Source organism: Chrysemys picta, chromosome 2 (genome assembly GCF_011386835.1).
Source record: "Chrysemys picta bellii isolate R12L10 chromosome 2, ASM1138683v2, whole genome shotgun sequence".
Classification (NCBI taxonomy): Eukaryota; Metazoa; Chordata; order Testudines; family Emydidae; genus Chrysemys; species Chrysemys picta.
The window spans coordinates 150,925,753-150,952,973 of record NC_088792.1 but is presented as its reverse complement, the minus strand read 5'-3'; the positions used below and the strand labels follow the sequence as shown (position 1 = coordinate 150,952,973).

Sequence of the window (27,221 nt, the reverse complement as noted above, 5' to 3'; positions counted from 1 at the left end):
ACATTGAGCCTGCAAGGGTGACTGCAGATCTTCCCCAAAGCTCTGGGAAGTCCAGATCCTGGGTACTGGTTCAACCTGCTATAGGTCAACTATTAACAGCTCAGATCTAGATGCAAGGTTTGTGGGTGTTTGGGGTCAGGGGATCAGTTCTGGGCCCACATCCAGGCAGAAGGCTGCAGCGGGAACTTCCTAGGAGCACCCAGACAGCACCTATTTTGTGTGCATTTGCATGCATCAACATAATGCCCAATTCAGAGAATGACGTATTGTTCCTACCCACTGTGCATAAGTAATTCTGTGCACTGGTCGTTCTGTATAAAACAACAGATGTTAAATACATTGCATTGTATTAAAAAAATGCATAAGCAAAAACAACATGCCCAGACTCATAATATTTGCCCAGGCTTGTATCATCCTCGATAGAGCTGAAGGAATTGTTTGCAGGTTGAACTCGGCAGCAATACCATCCGCAGTCAACAGAACACAGGCTTATATGTATCTTTTGCACATGCAGGTGCAACTCCAATTGAAGCAAATGGGAGGCAAATCTATTGTAGTTAAAGAGGGTGTGTTTGTACAGCACCTGGAACACCGGGGTTCTGGTCCAATACTGGGACTCCTAAGTACTATGGTAATTTAAATAATATCACATATCTGCTAGCGGCCCCTTTGCTCTGCATGACACAGTGCACCTGAGAGCCCCTACTACATAAGAGGACCTCGAAGACATAGAGCAAAATCTGGATTGCAAGTGCCCCTACATTTGATGGCATGAGAATCTAGGAGGTTCAGAACAGTCTATTACAGGGTAAGGAGCATGCTGTGAAATTCAGATCTGGAATCTGTCATACCGCTGCTTTGCCAAAGTTTCGGGGGTGTTGGTACCGAGGGTTTGTCTCTAACCACTGCTGATTTGGTCTCATCCCAAGGTTAGCCTTTGCCCTAGTTACAGGGGAAGGTCATGCATGTTTCAAGACTGTCCAAGCTGCATTTCCCCCTCTACTTGCACTCCGAGTGCCCGAATGTATGCCAAGAGCAAAGATCTCTGCCCCTCCCAGGTCAGAATTGATCAGACTAAAGGACAAGCAGTTCTTACAGGGATGGAAAATCTGCCCCTCCATTGAGCCACGTGCACTGAAAACCCATTCATTTTAAAAGGAAATGCAAACATTGCCTAGTAAGCCGGTGGAACTCACTGCCACATGAGCTTACGGAGGGCAAGAGCTTAACAGGGTCCTTAAAAGGATTGGGCATTTATATGGATGACAAGAGCAACCACAGTTACAACAGCATGGATTAAACAGAACCAACTAATCTGGAAGGGCTATAAACCCCAATACATCTGGGCATAAGCCAAGCTCTAACTACTGGGGTCAGGAAGAATCCTTCCCTGCAACAGATTACCCCTTCACTGCCTGGTGCAGGGTCTCTTGCACCTTTCTCTGAAGCAGCTGGTGCTGGCCCCTGTCAGAGACAAGATACCAGATAACAGGTGAACACAGGTCTGAGCCAGCATGGCAATCTTTAGGCTCCTCCTTGGCTAGCTGCATGGCCCTCTGCGTACCCAAGGCATCTGAGTGCTGACCAGCAAGTTTACCATTAACCAGCCAGGCGGCTCTCATTAGAATGAGAAAGGCTGTAGGGCAATAACAGTGAAAATGGATGGCGGCGAATGGGTCAGTAGGTGCTGTGTCTCTTTAGGCGTTTCTTTGGGGGCAGGCCAGAAATACTCCTGCTGTGATCCCAAAAGCAGCAGAGCTTCACCTTTCCCCCCCCAATCAATAACGACCTCCCAAACAGAAAGCTATTCCCTTTCTCTAGCAGCGGTTCGCAATACGCCCGCAGATGAAAAGCCCTCTCCCCCTTTGGAACGAGAGGCAAAGAAAAAGCATGCGTTGACCAATGTCTCCTCTTCAGCTCCTAAAGCTCCATTACAGCTGGCACATGCTTTACCCTCTCCGAAAGGACACAGGGCTTCTGCAAAGCAGGCAAATGTTTCAGCCTATTGTACCTGGGCAGGGCTGCAGGTACCACTCGCCCAGTTGTGCCCAACTCCGGCAAGCTTGCCCTCTGTGGCATGCAAGGCTGGTTGCTCCTTGGAGGTCCAGGGTCATTGGCACGAGAAGGGACAGAGGGACATATATGGCGCTTGAGTGGCTGCACTCATGTACATAGCGTGGAACCTGAGTTCTGGGCAGGCCGGATCCAAGGGACCGGCTCGTCCCATCATAGGCAAGGGGGCTAGCTACAAACATTTAGACCCCTTTGCCCCATATGCTCAAGTGGCAATTCAGCGTTTTCTCCCATAGCACCCAGCTTCTCACATGGCCATATCCCTCCTCTGGCTGGGCTCAATTACGTCCAATAGGATCAGCGCTTAGATGGGGACACTTTCCTGGGAGTAGCCAGGTGCAGCAGGAGGGAGGGTGGGATTCAGCAGGAGGCATTCTTCCCTCTGTATCACAGCCTGATGCTGGCTGCAGGAGGGGCTGTGCTCGTGGAGAGCCCTGTGACGGCCACAGGCTAACATGGGGATGCCCCGGCAGGTTCGTTACGGACCCCATGGCAACTTTCTCAAGCCCTCCACTCTGATCACGCTTGTCACAGAGCCACAGACAGAGGAAGTGACTTGCCCTCGGTTGGTGGCAGAACCGGGGCTATAACCCAGGTCTTCCAAGTGACAGCCTGGAACCCTAACCACACACAGACTTCCTATACCAGCAAGATTTCCCACAGCATAGCGTCCAGCTGGGGCCACCGCACTCAGCTCCCTGAAACTCCCTGATAGTTGCCCTTGCCTGCAGTGTTCCTGTCCCCTGTAGCACTGTTGGGGCAGAGAATTGTTGCATCTCATCCCTGAGAGGGTAAAGGAAGCGAGGCAGAGGTGCTAGCTCATTACTGGTTCTTCAAGCAGCGGGCCGGCCACTGACCGCATTCCCCTGCAGCAGACAGCATCTCACGGATGGACCAAGGACAGCAGCAGGTCCGTGTTTTGGAAGCAGAGGGAATTCCTCCATAGCGCTGCAGTCAGCTCAACCTCAATCCCAGAATCCAAGGGTGTGTCCTCCACAGTGGAATCCTGAATGCAGTTCACCAAAAGGCAGCGTGTGACAGCGGGTAGAGCAGGAGGAAGGGAGCCAGGATTCCTGGGCATATTCCCAGCTCTGCCACTGACTTGGTGGGTGACCCTTGGTCCAATCACTCCCCCCCACCCCCAATCTGTGCCTATACTGACACAGGGCTGCAAGGCCTCTGTGGTGAACACCCATAAAGCACTTGGGATATCTGTGGGCGAAAGCTGTCTATGGCTATTATTATTTTGGGTGTTGTAACATTGCACAACGCTGGTTGTGCAAACTTGCCGTGGGGGTTGCATCAATTCACAATGACATGGCATAACAATGCAGCACCAAGCCCAGGCAGAGAGGCTCCTGACAGCACAACCCAGCCCCACAGGACAAACGCCTGGTGGGGGCAGCACTCCTCCACCCTGCCATATTAGTATCGGGGCACGAGACCATGCTCTCCATCTTTGCCTCCATCTCAGCCAAGGCAAATGGCTCTCTGTAGGCAGAGGTCTGAACAGCTTAATCAAGCTTAATCTATACAGTGGTTAGTGATACCAATTAACTGTCCTGCCACAGCTGAAGAAATGGCCCATCTAGGCTGGGACCCCATCTTTGAAGGCAGCCAGCCTGGGACACTGCACAGAAAGGCACCAACTTGCCACAGAGGACAGTGCATCTGACCGTGTGTGACCCCCATCACGGCAGTTGCAGCAGGGCAGGTGGGTGGGTCAGGAGCCAATCTCCAGCAGCGCAAGTTGTTTCTGCTGTGCTCGTTGTTTTACACGCAGAGCTATAAGCCACCGCTGATTAAACCGTCCATCCACCCCATCTGCAAGCAACACAAGAGTCGGCTGGCCAGGTTCAGACCCCAAACAGCTAGGTGGTGTCAATCCAGAGTAGGAATGCATGGGCCAGATTCAGAGCTCAAGCAGGTTAACATAAATCCTAAGTAGCACTGTCTAAATCAGTGGAGTTGCATCAATTAACCGGGCTCAGAATTGGCTGCCCATCCCTCGCCAGCAGTGTTGCTACATTCCAGCCGCCAGCCACCCGGGGTAGCATCAGTCAGCACTAGTAGCACATTGTCCAGCCACTGGGTTCCCATCCCTCATCCCAGCTTTGTGTACAAGCTACCTCTGTGCTATCAGCCCCCCACCATCCCTCTTGGGACCAGTCTTGAGCCAACTGTGAAACTCACATCCAGCCAGAGGATCCTAGGAAAACTCTCATAGGAAGAGAGAATGAAACGACTGGGATGGTTTGCAGGAGACAAATAAGAGGAGACATGATCATCATCAAGGAAAATCCCAAGGGACATAGTCTCTTTGCAGTTCAAGCAGCGCCCAGATCACCACCAGCCAGAGGGGACATGATAAAAGTACATAAAAGAACAAGGCGATTTATTCAACGAAATTGAAAAGGTGGCCGGTTCATACCGGAAAAAAACAGAAAAATTCGTTTTCACTCTGTGCAATTAGCCTGTGGAACTCACTGCCACAGGACACCACGAAGGCCAAGAATTTAGCAAAATTCAAAGAGGGACTGGATGTTTGTGTGGATAACGAGAATATCCGCAGTTAGAATGGTTAGTGCTAACAGAGTCAAACCGCACGCTTCAGGTTTGGGGACTGGGAGGAGCCTCAGGGAAGGCAGGTTACCCGTCTGCCTACTGGGAGAGGAGGGGGTCTCTTGCACCTTCCTATGAAGCATCTGGTGCTGGCCAACATCAGAGACAGGATACTGGACTAGCTGGACCATGGGTCTGATCCAAAATGGCAATCCCTGTGTCCTATGCAATCAAGAGAGTCACAGTATTCACCCTATATATGCCGCCCAGCTCCTCCAAGCAAAGATCTTTGCTAGCCACTTGGCTCCGGGAATCTCTCCCAATGAGATGCATTAGCACAAAAGCTCAAACCACAGAAAGCATTCAGATGCTTTCGTTCATTCCACTGACCTGGGCTGCTAATATCCAGAGAGATTTAATTAAGCAAATATAGTTTAAAAAAGAAAAGAAAAGGAGGAAGATACCACTGCATTTTATTCTGGAGCGGCACATACACACACTTTGCTGCAAAGTAATTTTTAGCTGATAACATCACAGCCTAGATTTGAAAGATCTTAAGTATAGGCATGGTAACAGCCCTTGCGTTTGTGGGCTGCGCAGCATTCTAAATTAGCCAGGGACGTCAGCAGCTCAAAGGAGGGAGGGATTCAGCAGGCAGAAGAGTGAGAGGATGGGTCCCCTCTGCAGGGGGTGCACGCAGGCAAAGGACAGCTGCAGGAGATGTTAGAGGGGAGGCAGAGAGGCTGATCCTGCCTGGAGCTGCTAAGGAGGCCGATCTTGTGCAGGCCTGCGGGGACACCAAGGGAGGCGCAAGCAGACCAAACCCCCAGTAGGTTGCGAGTTGGGGGGAGCGACTCGGTGGGGGTAGGAACAGATCCTCCACTAAGGAAGAGTCCAATGCAGCACTCCAGGGGGCGAGGCGCCATCTAAGCAATGAGATGGGGGTACCCAGAGTCTGCACAGCTGAGGACTGCAGCAGCATCTGGCTCAGGCGCCCATTCTGTCAAAACAGAGCAGACAGCAGCTGCCTCTTCCTTAACGCGGCAGTTCAAGAAACCAAGACTACGAGGCTCATCGGGTCCTGCTCCAGTTCAGCAGACAGGTAAGGATCTAGCTAACTACGATCCTGACCTGGCCCCCCATTACCACAGTAGCTCAGCACCTCACAGTCTTTAATGTATTTACCCCCTAGGAGAGAGGGCAAAGCTATTATCCCATTTTACAGATGGGCAACAGAGGAACTAAGTGACTTGGACAAGGTCATACAAAGAGTCTGTGGCAGAGCACGGAATTAACCCTGCATCTTCTGAGGCTAGTGCCCCAATGGCTAAACTAATGCTCTCACCACTGACCCATCCTCCTTCGCCCCATACACCAACGTCCCCCTGCAGCGATCCCTCTAAACTCACTCCCTAGAGTTCCAAGCAGACACCAAGAGCCGGGCCAGGAGGAAAACGAGAGCAAAGTGCTGCTCCTTAGCAGCTGTGCAGGCAGAGGCCAGCGGAGATCCTTCCGATACATCAGCCTCAGCCAATGAGATTTCAGAGCTAGCTTCACATTGGCAACTCAAACTGCTCCCGCAAGCTGGTAAGCAGCAGATTCAGGGCTGCCCTGGCAAGGGCATTCAAGTCCCCCTTCTGCTCCGGCGCCTGCAAACGGACCCAAGCCTAAAGAAATAGCATCCAGCTGGCTCCCGGGAGGGCTGACAAATTAGTAACTTTTTTTTTTTATCATTAGTGCTTTAAACGAGATTCTCTCTAATCCCGACAGCATTTGGTACAGAGACAGATTCACACCGGAGTTTGCATCTCCCGACAGGGGGACAGAATCCTTCCGTCGACCCAGTTCCCATCTCTCGGAGAGGTGGATTTGCTACAGCGATGGAAGAACGCCTGCTGTCAGCTGCAGCGTTGTGAGCACAGATGTAGCCTTAATCCGACACCCCTGGTAGCATTTTACACCCAGTTTGCTGTGGGGGAAGTGGCAGCAGGCAGCGCAGGAGATGGGGAAGTTTAGGCCCACAAAGCGCAGAGCTACTCTGAAAAGCGATTCAGTGGCAGTGGCAAGGTGGGTTCCTGGAGTCTCCTATGTAGGTCAATTTGCAAGTAAAAAGGATCTGGAGGGGCATCTCCCCTCCAAGCTGCCAGCTCTGCAAACTCATAGTGGCTCTTGGACTCTGGGGGGGTGGGGGGCGTGGGAGTGAACTTTTCAAAAATACTTAAGCAATTGAAGTGCCTAAGTCATAGAATATCAGGGTTGGAAGGGACCTCAGGAGGTATCTAGTCCAACCCCCTGCTCAAAGCAGGACTAATCCCCAGACAGATTTTTGCCCCAGATCCCTAAATGGCCCCCTCAAGGATTGAGCTCACAACCCTGAGTTTAGCAGGCCAATGCTCAAACCACTGAGCTACCCCTCCCCACAACGATGTGGGTGCTTTTGAAGATTCTCCCAGGTGTCTTTCCTGCTTGCACGTTGTCACTAGCGATATGGGTTCCGTGGGCCTGAGGCACAGCTCTACTGCTGCGCTGCCGTAAGTGGAATGACTGCACTCGGCAAACTGCTGCTGATGCACCAGGAGGAGAACCCAGCCCCCAGAGCTAGGTTGGCTCACTGAGCTAGCAGGCAGGCAGGACACTCACAATGAAAAGCCACCTGTTCCTGGCACTCGGGCGAGCAGATCTCATGCCAACACACCCAGGGGAGGGGGAGATCAGATGCTGTTTGTGCACCACTTGGCCAAACAGATTTGCACTTTAAACAAATTGGCCGAGATTGGGGAAGGGAGGGGAGTGAGTGACTAGCAATTTTAAGCAGCCAACATCAGATACCTTTAAAGGGATCCCAATGTGCAGAACCTACTGGGCACCTCAGAAAAATTCAGACCTCTTTAAAGGCATCTCAAGTTGAGTGCAAAACAAAACAAGAAACACCAAGGCACTCAATCACTAGTTGTCTGGCAATTATTTCTACCTTGACAGCATCCCTTTAAAGGATTGTGTGTGTTAGTTATAGATATCAAATAATGAACCTTCATCCCCTCCACTCTAAAGTCTTTGATACTCTCAAAGCCCTTTCTTCCTGAAAGGGGAAATCTTTTCCCACACAAGCTAGCCCAAGGAAGAGATTAGGTGCTCAGAGCAGCAGAGAGAGAAATACAGTAGAGGGCTTCAAGCCTGCAATCGCCTCTCGTTAATAGGAAAGAATATATTTCTCTCACGGACAGTCTAGCCAAAGGAGCAATCTGGCATTCTAAGGCAAGGCTTTACGAGGGAGGAGAGACAAAACTGGTAAAACGCTTGTGTGGCAATGAAGAAAGGAGAACAAGTAAGATTCAGGGATGAAATTAAATCCTGCAAAAGGGAGATTTCATCAGAGGCTGGGGGGGGGGGGGGAATTAACCTCTTGATTGCTTTATCTGCAGGTCTAAAAATGGGTGATCAGCACAGGGTGGGTTTCCAAGGCAGTTGTTTTTCGAGCTGTAATTTTAAACCTGGTCTGTTTCTCCCTTCACCATCAGTATAAATTTGCCTGTAAAAAATTCCCCAATGTTGAATGGAAGTTTTTACCACATGTTTTTCAGTGTCAGTAATGAGCTGTTAACAAGACATCGATTACTTATGCAAATTAATGGAAGTGGGCAGCATGGGGGGTTTCAGAGGAGGCGGCTTCTTGCCCCGTTCACGCGTCCACGTTAAATCACTGAGCTTGTAACGCCAGTTCTGAACCGCTTGGACACGTGCCCTCTCTGGCAGCGGAGAACTGTCTAGGGCTGAAAACGCTTACTCCTGCGAGGAACGCAGCTGAGTTCAACAGGATTACATGCCAGAAACGGGCAGCTGAGATCCCAGACTTGGTACATGTCGGTAACGCCAGGCCAAAGGGAGTGCAAAGGGCTACCACCTCTGATTAGGCAGCGTTTCACTCCTGAATTGTCTGGTGTAAACCCTGGGAGAAGAGCAACACAAAACCAGGCCCTGGGCATTTGCAGAACATAAGAACGGCATTACTGGGTCAGACCAAAGGTCCATCTAGCCCAGTATCTTGTCTTCTGACAGTGACCAATGCCAGGTGCCCCAAAAGGAATGAACAAAACAGGCAATCATCCAGGCTTTTTGGAGCCCAATTGGCAAATGCCACACACTTCCTGGGTGAGCCTGGACAACTGCCTCTGAGCTGCAGGTCTGACTCAGTGGAAATAAGACTTCCTTTCTCCCACTCTTGGTCTGTCTTTTCTTTTTAGACTGCGCAGCGCCTAACAGAGCAGGGCCCCAAAATTGATCGGGCCCACTAGACATTACCGTACTTCACGTAATAAGTTAGCGGTGATAGGCTCAGAGTCACTGACAGCGTTCAAGGGTCCGAGTCAGTTGCAAGTGCAAGACCAGTCCAGACCCAAAGCAAAGCAAGTCTTCGGGGCGATTGCTCTTGGCTGCACGCCGCAGCAGGACTCGAAGGGTTACAGATGCATTTGCAGCCTCATCTGCATGTCTATACAGATCAGCGAGAGAGGGCTGGCAAGGGGATAATTAGCCCAACCAGATTCAAGCCGCCTTGAGTCACGGACAGGGACAGACAGATGCCAGGCAAAAAACTGGGATGAGTGCCTCCAACTTTCAGAGGTCTGGTAACAAGCTGACAGAACTTGCGACTAGAAAGGATTTGCAGGTCTCCACCTGCAGCATGGAAAAATTAACCCTTGAAAAGAATGAAGAACCCCAACGCTACTGAAATCTTAAATATCAGCTCCAAAGCCCTTCTCCCTTCACTCAGCCAGAAGCTCAGTTATTCTTGGCAGGTCGAATCCTTTCCCAACCCTTTACCTCTTTCAGGGGAGCTATAGAACTCCTGCGGTCATGAGCAGTTTCTGCCTTGCGGTCATTAGAGATCATTATAATTAATGAATCAGCTGTATATCATAGGAGCCCTAGTCATGAACCAGGACCCCACTGCGCTAGGTGCGGCACGCACAAAGAACATAAAGACAATCCCCGCCCCAAGGAGATCAGGGATGACTCACATTTCAGAATCCTCAGCCAATCACCCCATCCCACTGGGAACGAGAGGGTTAAAAGGAAAAGCGCTTCTGCTGCTGCTGGTCACTGTGGAGCAGGGTTATGGATCACCCCCATACGAAACCTTCCGACCTGTAGCTTCCTTGGGTAGCTCATTCTCTCCTCCCTGCCATGCCCAGAGAAGGATGGTGGGAGGGATACACAAGCATTGATTGGCACAGTATTGTTGTAACTGACCAAAGGTTCCTCGCGGCTCTGTAACTCATGCCCGTGACTCAGGAGAGGAAGCAAAATGCTGTTCTTGAGGAGAGCACAAGGACCTAACCAGGCAACTAGATTCCGGCACACCTACTGGAATCCACACCGCCGCTTCAATTCTGAGCAGCTCAGAACTCATCGGGTCACGTAAGCCATTAAACAGCTCAAACTTCACGGCTCCAGCTGTGGTGCGCAGCCATTCCCCCTCCGGCGGCTGGAGCTCACAGGCTAAGCAAAGACAGGCCTGGCTGGTTCAAGAACTGGGCCAGATGCCCCAAGTTGCAGGAGGTGCCACTTTTCAGAAGTGCCCCAAGCCCCAAGCCATGACCACCTGTGTGCTTTAAAGGTCTGGTGGCACTTGTCACAAGGGTGCGGGGAAGTTTAGTGGCAGCATGGTTTAGTGGATGGAGCACAAGACGGGGAGCAGGGAACCCTGGCTTGCAGTCCTAGCTCTTGGGCCAATCATTTCACCATCTGTAAAATGGAGATTTGTTATCCCTCATTGCAAGGATTAGGTTTGTAAAGGGCTTTGAGAATACAAAATGCTAGAAAGTCCTAGCTACCACTCTCATCATTAACTGATGTCCTTGGTAGAGTCCACACTCCCGCCCGCAGTTTCAAATAGCTACAGCATTCTTCCTCACTCCCTCTCCCGGTGCCTTGCTGTGTGCTGTTCTAATCAGCGGCTGCGTCCCAGCTTGGAAACAGCTGCATTTTAGCAGGGCGTGATGCGATTCCGGAAAAGCCCTTCGGGATCTTTAAGGATGACGGGGGGGATCAAGAAAGATAAAACATGGTGAACTTTAGTGACAGCGGGATTCTCACACCCTATTTAAGGGAAAAACACCCTGGGCCCAGAGCCACAAAGGTATTTAGGCACCTAACTTCCATTGATGCCAGTAGGATTTAGGAACCTAAATGCTGAGGCTGTGGGCCCATCTACCAGCTGAATAACTCTCTTGCAGCACAGGGGCAGGGGTTACCTTTGATGGCAAGAAGCTTACCCTTGCCACCCTTTGTGACTCAGAGCTATCCACATCACTGGGGCTCTCCCACCAGCGGCACTCCGCCTCCGAGCTTCACCACAGCTGCTGATGAAAGGACTGACTCAAAGATTTACTGGTGACCTCGACGGCCCCCCGAGAGACTCCTTCCTCAGCCTCCATGCTCGGCAGCCAGGTTCGTGCTGCTCACGCACCTCTCCCATACAGTAAAGCAGACAGGGGGCGGGTGTAGGCAGAACACATTCTACAGTTAAATCCCCTCTGCTGGGGATTTCGGGCACAGGCCGCCAGCAGCAGGAGAGGTTGTGGTTTCTCAGTGGAGCGGCCAGATGAGTTTGGGGAGCAGCCAGGTGGCCTTGTGCATCAGTTCCCGCGCCTTGGGAAATGGAAAGTTGCAAAGCAACATCTCCCTATTCCCCCCGGTTCCTGCAACTGCCAGAAGCAGAACTAGAGGGGAAACAATACAGTGGAAGTCAGGCTATCCCCTTTGCACTGGGCTCAGTACTGATCTTCCAAGCGCTCCCCACCCTGGGCCCAGGCTGTGAACAGACCAGTTAGCACTGCAGGCCCGTGGCTGACAACTCCGCTCCTCTGGTGCAATGGAATTCTTGACAATAAGAATCAAGCACGTCCGTGAAGGAGACGGAATCTTCTCCGGGGCGGTCCGAGACTGTGGAGTGAACTGCCCCAGTAACTGATGCCTGGTCTATACTGGAGCAACCACGCTATCCCCAGCATAGGCACCGACTCCATGTGCTCCAGCCCCAGAGCACCCACGGAGAAAAATTAGTGGGTGCTCTGCACCCACCAGCAGCCAAGCTCCCTGCCCCGCCTCACCTCCTCCCCTGCCTCCTCCCTTGAGCGCACCGCGTCCCCGCTCCTCCGCCTACCTCCCAGCGCTTGCTGCCACCAAACAGCTGTAGCAAGCTCTGGGAGGGAGGGGGGGCCGGGGCGGGGATTTGGGGAAGGGGTTGGAATGGGGGCGAGGCAAGGGTGGAGTCGGGGCAGGGCCGGGGGTAGAGGTGGGTCAAGCACCCACCGGCGCCAGTAGAAGTCGGCGCCTATGACCCCCAGTGTAAACACAGCCAGATTGACAGAAGTATTCTTCCAACCACCTAGCTACCACCTCTCGCGGAGGTGGTTTAACGGCAGTGATGGCTAACCCTTTCCATCCATATAGGAGGCGTGTATATGACAACGCTACAACAGCCCATTAGCAGAGACATGGCCTAAAGACCATCCCAAACCTCAGCACTTTCCGCTCGAAGCGCCAAGTGCGTTTTTTTGACCTTGCCCTCGCTAACAGAAACACAGAGCAACAGGTATGTTTATTTAACAAATACAAAATAAAAAAACACCACCAAAACTTGGCACTCTGCTTCCCACACTCCTCCCTCTGGAGGAAGGATGAGAACAAACAACATGTGACAGCTGTTTACCATGTTGCTAAAGGTACTGTTGGAAGGCACTCAGATCCTACGGTGAGGAGCTTGGTATGAAAACCGAGGTACAGACTTGGAGGGGGTTGATTTTTATTGGTAAAGGTCTACGTCACTGTACACGCACACAAATTAACAAAAAATTATTTCCATCGATAATAATTACTGACCTATCTGTAAAATTCTATATGGTCTCAAGCAGCATTTTTCTGAGAGTTTGATTTAAGGATATTTACTTTGTACATCTGGACACGTGATATTGACAAGTTGTGATTTAACGGTTATAAAGCTTTAACTTTTTGAACCTCAATCTCTACCCTTCTTAAATAATTATTGTTCTACCCTCCCCTTACTGTCTAACCCCCCCCCCATAACACCCTGCAACTGGGAACATTTAAATGGATAGAAAAAAAATTAAAAATGCAGCATCGCATGCAACTGTGAACAAAACTGCTAAAAATAAACGCCGATCTCATCCATCAAAGTTAGAGAAAAATAAAAATCAAATTCTGCCAAGCTTGCCTATATAGAATACAATCAAATCAGTAAAAAGAATGAGGAGTCCTTGTGGCATTTTAGAGACTAACTCTAAGGTGCCTCAAGGACTCCTCCTTGTTTTTGCTGATACGGACTAACACGGCTATCACCCTGAAACCAATGAAATCAGTGTAGGTGGAACAGAGATCGACCCGGTACAGACCATCTAGAGAGTTCCACTTTCCCGCACGCTGAAACAGAGTCTCACTCACTCCGGGTTCATTCTGAGCAGAAGCCTGGACACACACAGCTCGCACCCCCCAGCAGAGGGAAACCCCTAAATGCAGTTGGGTTGCATTCACTCCAGGTTTGAGGAGGGGCCCGTTCCCTGCCCTCCCCAACTTAAGTCGACCAGGAGGTTCAAGGAAGGAAGAAGCCACAGAGCTGCTCTGCCACTGAGCTGCAGCAGGGCACATGGTTAGCAGATCCAGCTAGCAGCCCCATTCCCACTTTCCCCCCAGTCTGCTCCAAGCTGGGAGGAGGGACCCACAGGCTGAACCAGCCTCATGGAACCTAACAACCCACAAACTCAGCTACTAAAAGAAAAAGGGTTTAAAAAAAATAAAAAGGCTGCTCACGGATGGACTAAAACGGCTAAATTCGTGGAACGAGCTGTGGCTCACCCAGGACTCCTCGGGAATCAGAGATCCTCCCAGGGCTGTGTTTGTCCTTGGAAGTTGGAAGAGCAACTCCACCCTTCCCATCCTGCATCTACGTACTACATGAGGCTACTTGTGGTTATGAGGAGTTACACTTAGCATCCCTAGAGCACCTCCCATCTGAGGATCTCAACAAGCGTCATGAAGCACCATTTCCACCTCCCGCTGCCCCCCCTCAGCCGCAGGGCAAGGAGAGAAATGGAGGCCCAGAGAGGACGGCACTTGCCCAAGGGCGCACAGACAGTCAGTAGCAGAGCTTGGAATAGAAGAATCCAGGTCTCCCGACTCTCAGTCCCGTCCCCTCTCCACCGCATAAGCGCTGGGCAGTTCTACGCTGTCAAAGGACGTCCCAATGTCTGAGTGCCCCCCGCTCCAAGGGGAACCAAAGGGGGCTGAGGGTGCCCAGCAGCACTGGACACCAGGTCCAAGCGCCCTTCAGCAGACCCAAACTCAGCTCAGTGGCCAGCATCATCCGTCAGCCAATCGACTAATCACAAATACACACACACCTCACCAACGCGAGACTCCTTGGGGCAGAAAAGAAGAGACAGCGGGCACGGACCTAGGCATCTCCTGACCCAGCTCCACAGCTAACCCCTTCCTAGATACCTGGATGATTAAACCCAGAGCACTGAAGCAAACCCGGCAGCACGCTCAGAGGTCTGCAAGTGGAGCCGGGAGGAGGAGCCTGTGAGAGGCTCTTTCAATTGCAAAATTCACTCTGCTGTAAGCGCCACTAATGATTTGTGAAATCCCACACCTGTCCCCCTGGGCCAGGTGATTACACAAGGCCTGGAATATACACAGCAGGAGCTGGCCTGCTGGGTTCCTAAGTGAGAGGGAGGAGAAAAGGAGTCACAAGTGTTACTCACCTACAGAAATCCACCCTCTTGCTTTAGCCTGGAGCTCGTAAGCCAACACCTGACATCAGGGGCCTCACACACACGGGTGTTTTCTGCAGTCCAAGAGAATCAACCATGCCCAAGGACGAAGCTAATTCTGCTCCTCAGAAGAGCCAAGTCACCCCTGACAATGCCAGAAACAAGTCTGGCCTTGGAGCTAGAGGTCAGATTCCGCTCTCAGGCCTGGTCTACACTTCGCCTGGTGGAGTTCCTACAGCAACTGTCCCATTGCTGTAGGAAACATCTACACTACGGCACTACAGTCACAGTTCTGGTGCTGTAGCACCCGTAGTGTAGACAAGGCCTCACTCACTCTGGCTTTAATCCAGAGTCACTCCACTTACGTCAACGGAGCAACTCTGGAGTTATAGCAGTGCAAATGGGAGATCAGAATCTCAGAGTCAAATCAGTAACAGGCAGATGAAGAGGGGTCAAGTTTTGTGGACTAATCCCCAGAGCCTAGCCCAAAAATAGACCAGCTCCACGTTGCTTCAACTCTCTTCTCCTCCAAGCCCCCGTTCTTCCAGGAGGCCAATAAACCCTAGTCCAAGGGTAACAAAACAAAGAACACAGAACTAACAAGACCCTGTGCTAAACATAACCCGCTTTTTGTCTGGCCTTGTTAGCTGTATTATGGTAGCACCAAGAGGCCCTCGAAACCTAGAGCAGGGCCCCGCTGTTCTGGGCACCGTACATATAGAGGGAGAGTCCCTGCCCCATAGAGCTTACAAACGAAACAGCCAAGACACACACCGGATGGGTGGGAAGGGAAACAAGTAGTGACTCGCCTTCGATCCCCCAGCAGGTCAGTGGCAGAGCTGGGACTAGAACGCAGGGCTGCTGACTCCCAGTCCTGCGGCCTAGCCACTGTCTCACCTTCCATCCTTCAGTTAGACATTGCCTGCTTCTCAGGGTGGGGAGCCAGTTTCCTACTACGCTGGTGCGAGGCACTTTGCAGACACGTATTTGACCATCTCTTCCCAAAGAGTTCTTTACAAAGGTGGGTAAACATCATCACTACCCACCCCCCGCACCTTTTGAAACAGGGGAAACTGGGGCATAGGGAATTGCTATGACTTGCTGTGTCAACGGCAGAGTTGGGAATGGACCCCAAGTAGACTCCCATGAAGCTCAAAGCCACGTCTGCCAAGCCATGAGATGGCGCACACCTCCTGGATCAGAGTCCATCTCCTGCCAGGATCTAGGCCCTGATACAGGGCTAGAGGTCACACCGGCAGATCTTATTGCAATAGTAAATGTATAAGGTCGGGGGAAGCCCCGATGCTGGACGTTCTCTGGAGCACAAGCTCAGGAGGGGAGCCCAGCCAAGCAGCACCACAGCCAGAGAAGTTTAAATCCCTCCATCTGCATTCTGCTTCATGAGCACCTCTGCCCTTCCCCCACCTACTCCAGGAGCTGGAGTAAGTGGTGGGGAGTGGGGGGACTGACAGGAAGAGAATTCCTCTTCCAATAGCCCAGCAATCGCCTCCAGGCTAAGTGATATATACCCTCGGAAGGCAATAAGCAAAGCTCTGTTCCACCCCTCATTCTGAGAAGTTTGTGCACTGGAGAATCAGGGAAGCTGCCCATCAGCTTGTAGCAGGGATGAGCTAGGCGCTACAGCCGGGCAGTTCCTGGACATCCCCCCCAGTGCCCTTGTATGTTTACACTGCATTTTGGAGGAAGACTCCCAGCCCGAGTCAACAGACTCGGGCTCGCGGGGTTCACGCTAGCACCCTAAAGATAGCTGTGTAAGCAGCCCTTGAGCTTATGAGGAGAGATTAAAAAGACTGGGACTGTTCAGCTTGGACAGGAGATGACTGTGGGAGAGAATATGACAGAGGTCTACAAAATCATGAGTGGTGCGGGGAAAGTAAGTGTAATTTACCTGTTTACGTAACACAAGAATAAGGGGTCGCCTGATGGAAGTAATAGGCAGCAGGTTTAAAACAAACAAAAGGAAGTACTTCTTCACACAGCGCACAGTCAACCGGTGGAACTCATTGCTGAGGGAATGTCGTGAAAGCCAAAAGTATAACTGGGTTCAAAAAAGAACTAGATGAGTTCATGGAGGACAGGTCCATCCATGGCTATTAGCCAAGATGGTCAGGGATGCAAACACATGCTCCGGGTGTCTCTAAACCTCTGACTGCCAGATGTTGGGACTGGATGCCAGGAGATGGATCACTCAATGACTGCCCTGTTCGATTCATTCCCTCTGAAGCACCTGGCACTGGCCACTGTCAGCAGATAGGATACCCGGCTAGATGGACCATTGGTCTGACCCAACATGGCTGTTCTTAGGTTCAGAGCCTGGTGGTAATTCAAGCCACAACTTCACAGGGCTCTAGCGTGAGCCCTACTACCCGAGTGTCTTGACTCGGGCTGGTAGGCTTGCTCCCACGGTCCCCAAAACCCAGTGTTGACATTGCCTTCTGAAGCACATCAGGGTGTGATTCCAGATGTTCCCATGGGAGCCACAACTGCAGTTCTGCCCTCCTAGGAAGAGTGGGGCTGTTTAGACTGGAAGAACATGGGGAATTTACCTGAGACTGTTTGGAAGCCTTTTCATGGCTTAAATACAGAAAATACTGTAGATGCTATTCCTTAAGAAGGCCCATAGCTCCTCCTCATCTTGCACTTGTGTAAAGGTTGGGATCACGTCTATATTACCACCACTGAGGGATTTTATATGTGTTTCAATGTTCCTCTCACTCTAGGGTTGCACAACCCAATGCATCTAGCACTAGACCGGGAATCAGGAGCCCTGGTTTTATCCCCAGCTCTCCCACCCACCTCAGGCAAATCACATCCCCTCTCAGGACCAAACCACATTGAGCGCTGATTATTGAACTGGCTTCTCCTTCCAAATCCCTAACGTAACAGGTGATGAGCACGGCCCGCCCCCACCAACGTTCAGCCCCGGCTCCAAACCTGAGCGATGAAATAATGCCATGACAGCCCCAAAGAAATAAGCGTCTTGTTATGAGTTGATCTGCCAGCTCTTCCACGAATGCTGACTCTCTTCACCCAGCCGAGCAACTCGATAGAAACTGGAAAATTAGTCATTAACTGACAGGAAGTTGCCCGCCAGTCAACAGGGGCAGCGTGTACTGGGTTATATAGCTAGAGAACACTAGCCTGGCAGCGTCTGCCTGAGAGATGCAGTGCTCCCACACAATTCCGCACTAGGAGAGGTTTCTGAGATGCTGGCAGGCACAGAAAGGGTGGAACGAGAGGCAGCCGCCCCCTCCTTCCACATAACTAAACCACTGGTAACCGCGCCGGTGGATCAGCTTTTCCCATGGCCACATCACGTCGCTGCTGCGGGACAGCTTGCGAATCCCCTGCTCTCCCAACTCCGGTTTACAGCCTGCGGCAGCCAAAGTGCACTAAAGCCAGAGGGAGGGGGAAAAACTCAAAATTTGGGGTACAAGCAGGGCTATTCCACACTGGCCCGGGGCAGGAGACATTTGGGGTCCAGCGAGGGTCTTAACTCAGGCGTTCTGTCTACGGAGGAATTGCCAACAATAGCTGTAGTGGAATAACTATGCTGCTATCGCTATTCAAGTGTGGGACATTCTATTCTGGAATTCCAGGATAGCTGGTCCATTTCCAAAGCAGAGTAACTAATCCAGACTAAACAGTCAACTTATTTTGGAAGAGAACATCCACATGGGGGAGTTATTCCAGAACAGCTATGGCAGAATCACTATGCCGTCAATTTCCCAAGGCCCAGAGAAACTTTCATTAGTGAAACTTACATGACATGTCTAAGCCCTGCATTCCCCGAGCAGAGATTGCACGTCAGAGCACCACAGCAGACCATCACTGCAGACAGGGTTTGGGTCAAACAGCTGTTCAGAGCCGTGGAATGGGTTAAAGGGTGCAGCCTTTATTTTAAATAACATGCCTGGCTGCAGGTAAATTTGGTGTTTGCCAGGGTTTTATTTATTTATTTTAAACCCGCCACAGCCAGATTCTAATCTTCCATGGATTAACTGGCCAAGATTTGCAAGAGTGGCTTTAGGGGCGTCAATAGAACACATTAAAGAGGCCTGGGATGCAGAGGGCAGGAGCCCAGCAGTTCATGGGAAATAAGATTCCTCTAGGGAGTCTGAAGTTCGGCACCTTAAAAATTCACTAACCCCTTTTGAAAATTTAGCCCACCTATTTCAAAGCCAGAAAAGGCCACAATCTAATCTGACCTCCTGCCCAACGGGCCCTGGAATGAGCAAAGAGTTTATAATGCCCAGAGGTGGCTATTTTTCCACACAGCTGCCCCCATTCTAAATCATCTGAGTTTCTCTCTCATTGATCATTCAAGATCAATCCATCCCTAAGAATATCCAACCTGCATAAAGACCCAGAAATTAAGACTGGTGCAGAATAGCGAGATTCCGACCTCCGCCAATACAGCAGCTCCTCTTTCCTCCCAGCCCCTCTAGCAGCAGACTCCCATCTTCCTCCAGCATAACCCCACCTGAGCCCTCACCCAGCAGGGGTGCTAGGACATGAACCGCGAACGCGATTGCTCTTCGTCAGTTTCACGCTGCTACCAGCATGGTGCGGAAAACCCGGCTGTGCAGGAGTTACAAGTGCCACTGTGCCGTTGGAAAGCGCTTGTCTTCCGCTGGAGACACTTGAGAGAGAGAGCGGGGGGGGGGGGGGGGACATGAAATGAGAGGGAGAGCAGGTGAATAATTCACACGGAGAAAGAAGAGACCAAGAGACAGTATCCGGGTGCTTATGCAGAATGGATATTCTTTGAACAATCAAGAAGTCTAAAACCTCACCCCTGAGATATTCTATTCCTCCTCCCCAGTTGTCTAAGGTAGGGCAAGATTCCCCACCCGGCAGCCAACAATGAAATAACAACCTCAACATTTAGGCAGGAGTCGTAACTGCACATGTTTTCGTTTTAAAACCGCATGACACACAGGGACGTCCTGGGTCACTGAGTCCAGTCCCTGGCTATCACAGGCAACGCTGTCACTAGGTCCCATTCATAAACTTAGCAGGTTCCATCTTCAAGCTAGTTAGGTAGTTTGCCCCCACTCCTGCTATTGGTAGCTGGGCCAGAACCTCACTCCTCCAATGGTTAGAAACCGCCTAACTTTCAACCTATGTTTGTTCATGAGCCACCATTGTCCTCTAGTTTGAAGAGCTCTCTCTCTTCCCTGGTGTTTACCCTCCTGATGTATTTATAGAGGGCAATCATATCCTCTGGCAGTCATTGCTTTACTAGGCTAAACAAGCCAAGCTCTTTCAGTCTCCTCTCGGGGCTCTCCATTCAACTGACCATCCCAGCACCCTTCTCTACACCTCTCGCAGTCTGAATTAGTCTTTTTTTCAACACGGGTGAGCAGAATTGCACACAGTATTCCAGAGGAGATCTTGTCCAACAGCACTAATACATCCCTATTTGATCCGGTCAGAAAGCAACTTTCCACACCCATATCCCAAGGGGCCTTATTATTGCACTGACACAGACAGCTGGGCCAGGAGGTGCAGCCATTTAAAAGCCAAGCAAGTCTGTTTCCAGGCTAAAGACAGAGAGATCCCTTGAAATCCAGCCAGGAGACGGTTCAGTCCCTGACAGATCGGACTCTGCTCTCCAGAACCAGAAGACAATGAGTTGTGTTGAGACCTGTGCTGAGAAAAAGGAGCCCAAGTCTTCCACTCTCAGTCATGTTGAGTAGTCCCTACCTTGGACAAGTTGCCCGAGTGACCTCTCAATGCAACAGCTTGCATGAGTGAAGATTGCAGAATTTAGGCCTATAGTAAGAGCATCATAGGAAGTGACATACCTGGATCAGAGCAGCGGTCAAGCTAGTGCAATACCCCAACACAGATGATGGCCAGCACCGAACGATTCAGAACAAGGTGCATGAAACCCTGCAGGAGGCAGGTCTGGGATAACCTGTCCCCAGGGAAAGTTGTCTCCTGACCCCCAATAGCTAGAGGTTAGCAGATGCCCTGAAGCATGAGGAATCTGACAAGCAGGACATCCAGAGGAGCAACATTGTTTAGCAAACAAGCTGGTTAACAGGACAGCAGCGATATCTAAGCTTCCCCCTGGAAACCTAAAGAGTTGTAGACCCATCACACTCCATTCCCGGAAAGATTAATTTAAAGATGATGGGAAAGCAAACATCTAACCAAAAATAACCAACAGTCTGTTACATTTTCACGTTTCCTCCACTTTTAGGAGATATGCCAAGATCATTTATTTGATGGCATCTTTCCATACCCTTTTCCAGTAATTTCAAGTGAAAGCCCAGGAATGTGATCCAAACAAACAAACAAAAAACCTCACAAGCTATGTCTTTAGTTTCATGCCATATAACACTAAGTTGCCATGTCATCTTGGATCAACAGTTCTGGGTCTCCCCAAACACTACCCCAACATTTCTTAAGTGACTAGTGATTTTGCGGGTGTCCAACTTGAGACAACACCTTATAGGGGTCTGATTTTCAGAGTGTGAGTGCATGGCACATTCTGAAAAATCAGGCTATTAAGTACCCCTCAATCTGGACACCCCACCAAAATCATTAGTCACTCTTGAAGATCTAGACTGAGCTCTCTCCATCTTGTGCTTCTTTAAAATAAGCACAGGCTGTCATATTTTCAAATGTAATACATTTCTTTTTAAAAAAATAAACCTATTTAATTTAAATTTTAAATAAATCCTTTTAAAAAAAATCATTGATTTTTATCCAGCATGAGTATAAGGCACCTTGATACTGGTGTAACGGTATCCACACGAAGGGTTGAACCAGAATAAATATATTGGTTTAAAAACAAACAGAAAAATCACACCCCTGACATGGTTTTACCAGGGATGAAACTGTGCCTAGATCAAGTCTTCGTACAAACAGCTAAAACGCAGCCAGCATAGGGCAAAGTAGCCTGTTGCGTGGCAGACAGCAGCGTGCAAAGAGAAGTATTTCAACTTGGTATGCTCCAAAGGGGAAAGGAATTTGCTGCTACTTCCCGATCTCTCTGTCTCTTTAAGAATTACATGTGCAACATTTTTAACCAGAATGTAGCAACCACCCCAGCCGGTAAAACCAGAAATTTGTAATCTTTGTCCTATATAATGCTGCAAGTCTTGTTTTATAGCTCTCACTCAGAGATGCTTTATTGATAGGATCTTGCTCTACAGAATGAAGCAGGTTTCCTTGGTTTTCCTAGGTGGAGTTATACGGAGGATCAGAGCTGCAGGAAGAGGGACATACAATGTCCATCTCAGCTCTCCCCCGCTCCCCCCCATGGAAGGTCTCCTTATCTGGGATTGTTTCAACCTATTTAGCTTAACAAAGAGAAGGTTAAAGGTTGACTTGATTACACTCTAAAGTATCTACAGGGGAACAAACATTTCATAATGGGCTCTTCAATCTAGCAGAGGAAGGTCTAACATGATCCAAAGGCTGGAAGTTGAAGCTAGACAAATTCAGACTGGAAGTAAGGCAAAAAAATTTGACAGTGAGGGTAATTAACCATTGGAACAATTTGCCAAGGGTCATGGTGGATTCTCCATCATGGGCAATTTTAAAATCAAGATTGGATGTTCTCCTAAACAATCAGCTCTAGGAATTATTTGGGGAAGTTCTGTGGCTTGTGTCATCCAGGAGAGCAGACTAGATGGTGGGCCCGTCTGGCCTCAGAATCTATGAGCTCTTCTTCCAGCTGGGGTAGTTTGGATTTCAAACAATCCGAAGCTGCAGTAAGAAGAATGCTAAGGTTGCCAGATGGTGGTCTGGAAAGCTGTGCTGCCTCTCCACTTTTGTTCCAGCTGCTAAACTACATTCGAAGAAGCGGCTGCGGTGATGAATGCTACCACCCTACTGACACTTTCCCACGTAAGCAACTGCTGCGGACCGGGATGTTTCGTGATCACAAGCGGGAAGGGAGGTGGGGCTTGGGGACCGGCAAACAGGAGGGGAGGGATCCTCGAGCCATGTTCAACATGAAGAGATGGTCCACACTGTGACAAAATTTGAGAACCCCATGCAAAGAGAGAGGTGGCTGGTACTTGACACCTTATTAAAAGAATAGGCAGGCAGACCAGGGTAACTTTTCCCCAGGAACGGGAGGGGATGCTAATTTGACCGGGAATTCTTGTGAGTTGCAAGCATCAAGTTGCACACTTCTAGCCTCTCCGTTCCTTTTCCCGTCCCACTCGCTCCTCCGCCCCTTTGTGAGACTCACCTGTTGCATCTTGACTTTCTTTGGGGCCTGAACCATGTCTGCCTATGGGTCTGTGCAGCCCCTAGCACAACAGGCGTGCCAATCCGGACCACGATTTAAATAAATAATAAAAGTAGGGTACACAGGGGCACGTTTCTCCTAAGAAAACCTTGCTCTGCAGATTCAAACAACTTCCCCTAGCTGTGTACATCACTACAATACGGTGCTCAGAAGAAGACTCTTCTCTTAGCCAGCTCCAGCCGCGATGCACAACAATTGACTCATGCCACTTCCATGCCCCGCTCCCCCCGCAGCTCTCCGAGCTGGACAAATATTTTCTTTGCTGTCGCAAGCCAGTTTGGCTTAAGAGCAGCACGAGATAATGTGCACACTGAGAGACAGGAGGGCCACCACCAAATGTCAGCCCAAACGCGTCCAAGTTATCTTCCCATCCAACCTCTTCCTAGAAGAGCAAACTCCCTTTGTGAGCATCGGCACAGACTGATCATTTCTGCGTCGTTTCTTACCCAGCCAGGGCTTGGACACAGGATCTTTGTTTAAAGGTGCATTTGCCTTCGCTATAGCTGGCCCCCCTGAGATCATAAGCTCTGCACATGACACCCCAATCAATTCCACAGCAATCAAAGAGGAGCTGGCGGCCACAGCTGTGGTTTCCCAGGTAGCGACAGGAAGCGGGGTCAGCTTTTAAAGAAATAAAGATCCCATTTTTCATGCAACTACCCTGAGAACTCCGCCCCACCCCCCCAATATCCCAATGGTCCATCTCATCCAGTATCCTGTCCCCAGTGCCAGAGGCTCCTGGTCTTAATCCAATTTTCAAGTACTAGGAATTAGGTTTCCTGCAACTTCCCTGATGCTTCTGGCGCCAGCCACTGTCAGACAGGTTACTGAACTAGAAAGACCTTGGGTCTGATCCAGTCTCACAAGTCCTGTGAATCCTAGATGCTCCGTAATGGCACCAAATAATGCAATGCTCTGCCATTGAAGGAAGAAGAGAATTTCTTCCTGACCCTTCTCAGGGATCAGCTAGAGCCCTGAAGCATAAGGATTGATAGTACCTCTCTCATTTGTATCCAAGCTAGCCTCCCTGCAGGTGGCACTGTTCACACAAGGAAGAAATTCACCCAGTGACAGAGGAGTCAGCATAAGGCCCTCCACACCACTGATGCCCTGCACAGGGGTTGCACAGGAGGGGTGAGACGGAAGCAGGGGCCAGTGCCTTCACACCCTCAGTATGCCATGGAATTGCCCTCTAGGATGTCTTCACATAGGCTAAGGCCGAGGGGACTGCTTGGGATTGGGGGGGAGAAGATGAGGCCAAAGTAGGAGCCAACAGGATCTGCATTTATAGGAGCCCAAAGCATCCCCAAAGTGATGTGGAAGGAGCCTTAAACCCCAGATTGGGGAGCTCAATTTCACCCCACAGCCAGCCAACCCACCTGCACTTCTCCCCCCACAGACCACGATTACTCGCACTTTTCACACACAAGGACCAAATTCCACTTTCACTGAAATCCCTGTGACCCCACTACAGTCAATAAGCCAAATTCCCCCCTCTGTAGTCATTGTCACCAGGGCTGCACGAGCACCGAGGACAACACCAGGTGCCAGAGCCGTAGGGAAAACATACCCAGGAGGTCAGAGGGCAGAACTCACCCATAACTGTTGGGCCCTATTTTAATAGGTTTCCTGAGTTGCATCTTTGCTACCTGCCTCCATATTATCCTGCACCGGGGAGTTCCACCAGTTATCCCCCCACTTATGCAAACCAGGAAGATGCAGGAAGTGTAGTATTTCTAAGCTTTCAGAGCTCCCCGTGGAGTGGGAGTGGAAAGCACGGACTTCACGCACCGTTACCAGCCACGCAAACTCATTCAACAGCCCAATCGGGCACTCACCTCTCTGAGGAGCACCGATTTTTTCTTCTTCAGCGCCTCGCACTTCCTCATTTTGCAGATCTGGTGGCTGGTCCTTCGGTTCACGCAGTGGGTGCAGGCACCGCAATTCCCCTTCCTCAAGCAGGGGACACAGAGCCCACAGCGCTTCCGTTTCTTTGGCGCCTGGCCGGTGGCGTCCACACCAAGACAGACGTCACTCTTCTCCAGGATCAGAAAGCCGCCTTCGCAGGCACTCAACATCTCGCCGCCTTCAGGGAAGCTGTAGGCACCTGCCGATTCATTCCTAAGCTGCAGCAACGACTGGAATTTCTTCATGGCTCCTTGTTGGATCAAGGCAGGGGAGCACTTTTTTTTTTTTGCTGGACCTAAATACTGAAGGATGCCAAAGAACTGGTAAAGGTGGGGGGCGTCTCCCCCTTACTAAAAATGGGGAATACAAATCTATAGCTAAAAAAATGCGATCACTCCACTAGTTCAGTCTCTTCGCTCTGCCAAACCTTCCAGCTCCGTTCCACCCTCTTTGCAGTTCATCTGGTTTTACACCCGAGTGATTTCTCTCTTCTTGGGGTGCTTCCTTCCCACACTCTAAGTTCTGTTTTCTTAGAGACCCTCTGCGAGGGGATCATCCTGGATGCCACCACACTTTTTGGGGGGAGGGTAGGCAGGGGGGTGGGCAGGGGAGTGGTGACTTGGAAACTTGCAGAGTTTAGTTGTAATCTCCTAGGTTGCTGAAGTCTCCAGGACAAAATAATAGTAAAGCTTCTCTCTCTAGCTAAGACTGGGGGATCTCGAAGAGATAGGAGCCAAGAAGGTGTCTTCTGGTGGAGGAAGCAAAAAAAAAAAAAAACACGACAGACTGTAACCGTAGTAATTTTGTAGCTCTAAATCATTTTCACTCCCACTCACACCACCAGATCAAGTGCCAAAACAAGGTAACTTACATGGTAAGGCTAAGAACTCAAAATTAAAATGACTGTGTGCCGTTCCCCAACACTAAGTCATTTCCAAAAACAAGCACTTAAACATTGAAGTTGCAATTAAAGCAAGTATTACAAATCCCAAAATAAAAAAAAAAACGTCCTCCAGGAAAAGGTACATTTAAAACACTGTTCTAAGATACTGATAGCTTAAACCAGAACCCCTTTAAATTCCCACCACTCGTGGAGAAGATCCACTCCCCAACTTTTGCGCTGTCGATTTTTACTTGGCAAATCGGGACTCCTTAAACCCCAACCATGACAGATACAAGCTGCTGTTACGAGCGAGAGCAGAAGTTTAATAACCCCTTCACTTTCAGTCTCTTTTGCAAACTGCTTTCCCTCTTAACAGCTTCGCTGCTAACTTCGGATCTTTGTTTGCCTGCAGCCGTGTGTGTGTGTGAGAGAGAGAGAGTTTATTAGCCACAGATCTGTTTATCTACCCCGCTTTGGAAGGTGGGGTTGTTGTTTTTTTAAACACATAGCACCCCACTGCCCTCCAGCCCCCAATACACAAAGAGCCATTACCAGCAACAAGAGGTGCAGCAAATAGCCCTGCAAACGTGTGAATCGGCACGGAGATAAAGAAGAGAGAGAGAAGTGCATGCGGGAGAAGTGGGGGGAAGGGAGGAGAAGTGGGGGGGAAGGGGGGAGGGGAAACGAACAAGCAGAAGTGTGGATGCAAATTGCAAAGGCAGCTGCTGCTGCTGCAGCACGTTGCTTGCTGCTGCTTCTGCTTCTTTGTTCTGGAGATTCCTGCAACACCAGCCCTGCAGCCAGCTCCTTCCCCCTCTGCTACAGGAGGGGGCCTCTTTCCAAACACCATGAGCCCAGCGGGCTCCGGCGCCTCGCAGAGCAGGGGAAACCCCCCCCCACACACACACCCAGCCCCAGAGAGCGAGCTCACCCCCAGCCCCGTGTAGGGGACGGACAATGGGGAAAGTTTCCAGGCAGCTGCGGGGAGCGGAGAGGAAGGGCGTGGGGAACCACTTTGCTTCCTCTCCGAGCAGCGCCCCCACAATGCGGGGGGAGGGGAGCGGAGAGGGTACGGCCAGACCCCCCTGCTAGGAGCACAAATTCCCGGAACCCCCCTGGTCCTGGAGCGGAGCCAGGGGACCCCCAGCGGGACCAGCAGTTCTTCTTCCCGGGACCAGCGAGCTAGCGGGATCCCGGGTAACCTCCTCCTTCCCGGGGGCATCGGGTGAACCCGATACCCCCCGGCCCCGCCTGGAGTGCGGCTACCGCAGCCTGCCCCCGGGGTGCTACGGGAAGTTGGGGGGCTACTGCGCCCCAAGACTTCCTCCCTGGGGTCCCCCCTCCAGGGGTCCCCCCATTCCCGCGGGGCTGCACCCCCGAGGGCTACCGCCCAACCGCACTCACCTGCCCGGCTAACGGGGCGCCCAGCCCCCGGAGGCGCTTGGCTGGAGACACATGGCTCCGGGGCTTTACCATGCGCACGATCCGCCCAGCCAGGCTCTGCCTCTGTCCCCCCGGAGAGGGGAGGGGGGGCTGCCGCTCCCCTGCGGGGAGAGCTGTGGCTGCTTCCCCGGCCGGCTGGGGGGGGGGACGGGACCCCGGCAGGACCCTGCCCTGAGGCTGCCCGCACCTCCGGTGGCTGGCTGGCAGGCGGCTCCCCCACTACCGGGGGCTTTGGAGGGTTTCCACATGCTGGCCCGGAACGTGC

At 50.9% G+C, this 27,221-nt stretch overlaps 1 protein-coding gene across 5 annotated transcripts in view; it reads right to left on the bottom strand.

Annotated features, from left to right (window-relative positions):
- TET3 (tet methylcytosine dioxygenase 3) overlaps window positions 1–27,221 on the bottom strand; it is a 159,467-nt gene extending 132,246 nt beyond the window's left edge. The window contains exons 1-2 of one of the 5 annotated variants that reach the window (XM_065584393.1): window positions 26,918–27,221; window positions 24,561–25,378 (exon numbers count right to left, since the gene is read on the bottom strand). In XM_065584393.1, coding sequence (XP_065440465.1) covers window positions 24,561–24,875 — 315 coding nt within the window. In that variant the 5' untranslated portion in view covers window positions 24,876–25,378; window positions 26,918–27,221. Of the gene's footprint in view, window positions 1–24,560; window positions 25,379–26,065; window positions 26,192–26,917 lie in introns of those variants that run through there. The other 4 variants (XM_042859282.2, XM_005286506.4, XM_042859283.2 and 1 more) reach the window with 4 other exon arrangements.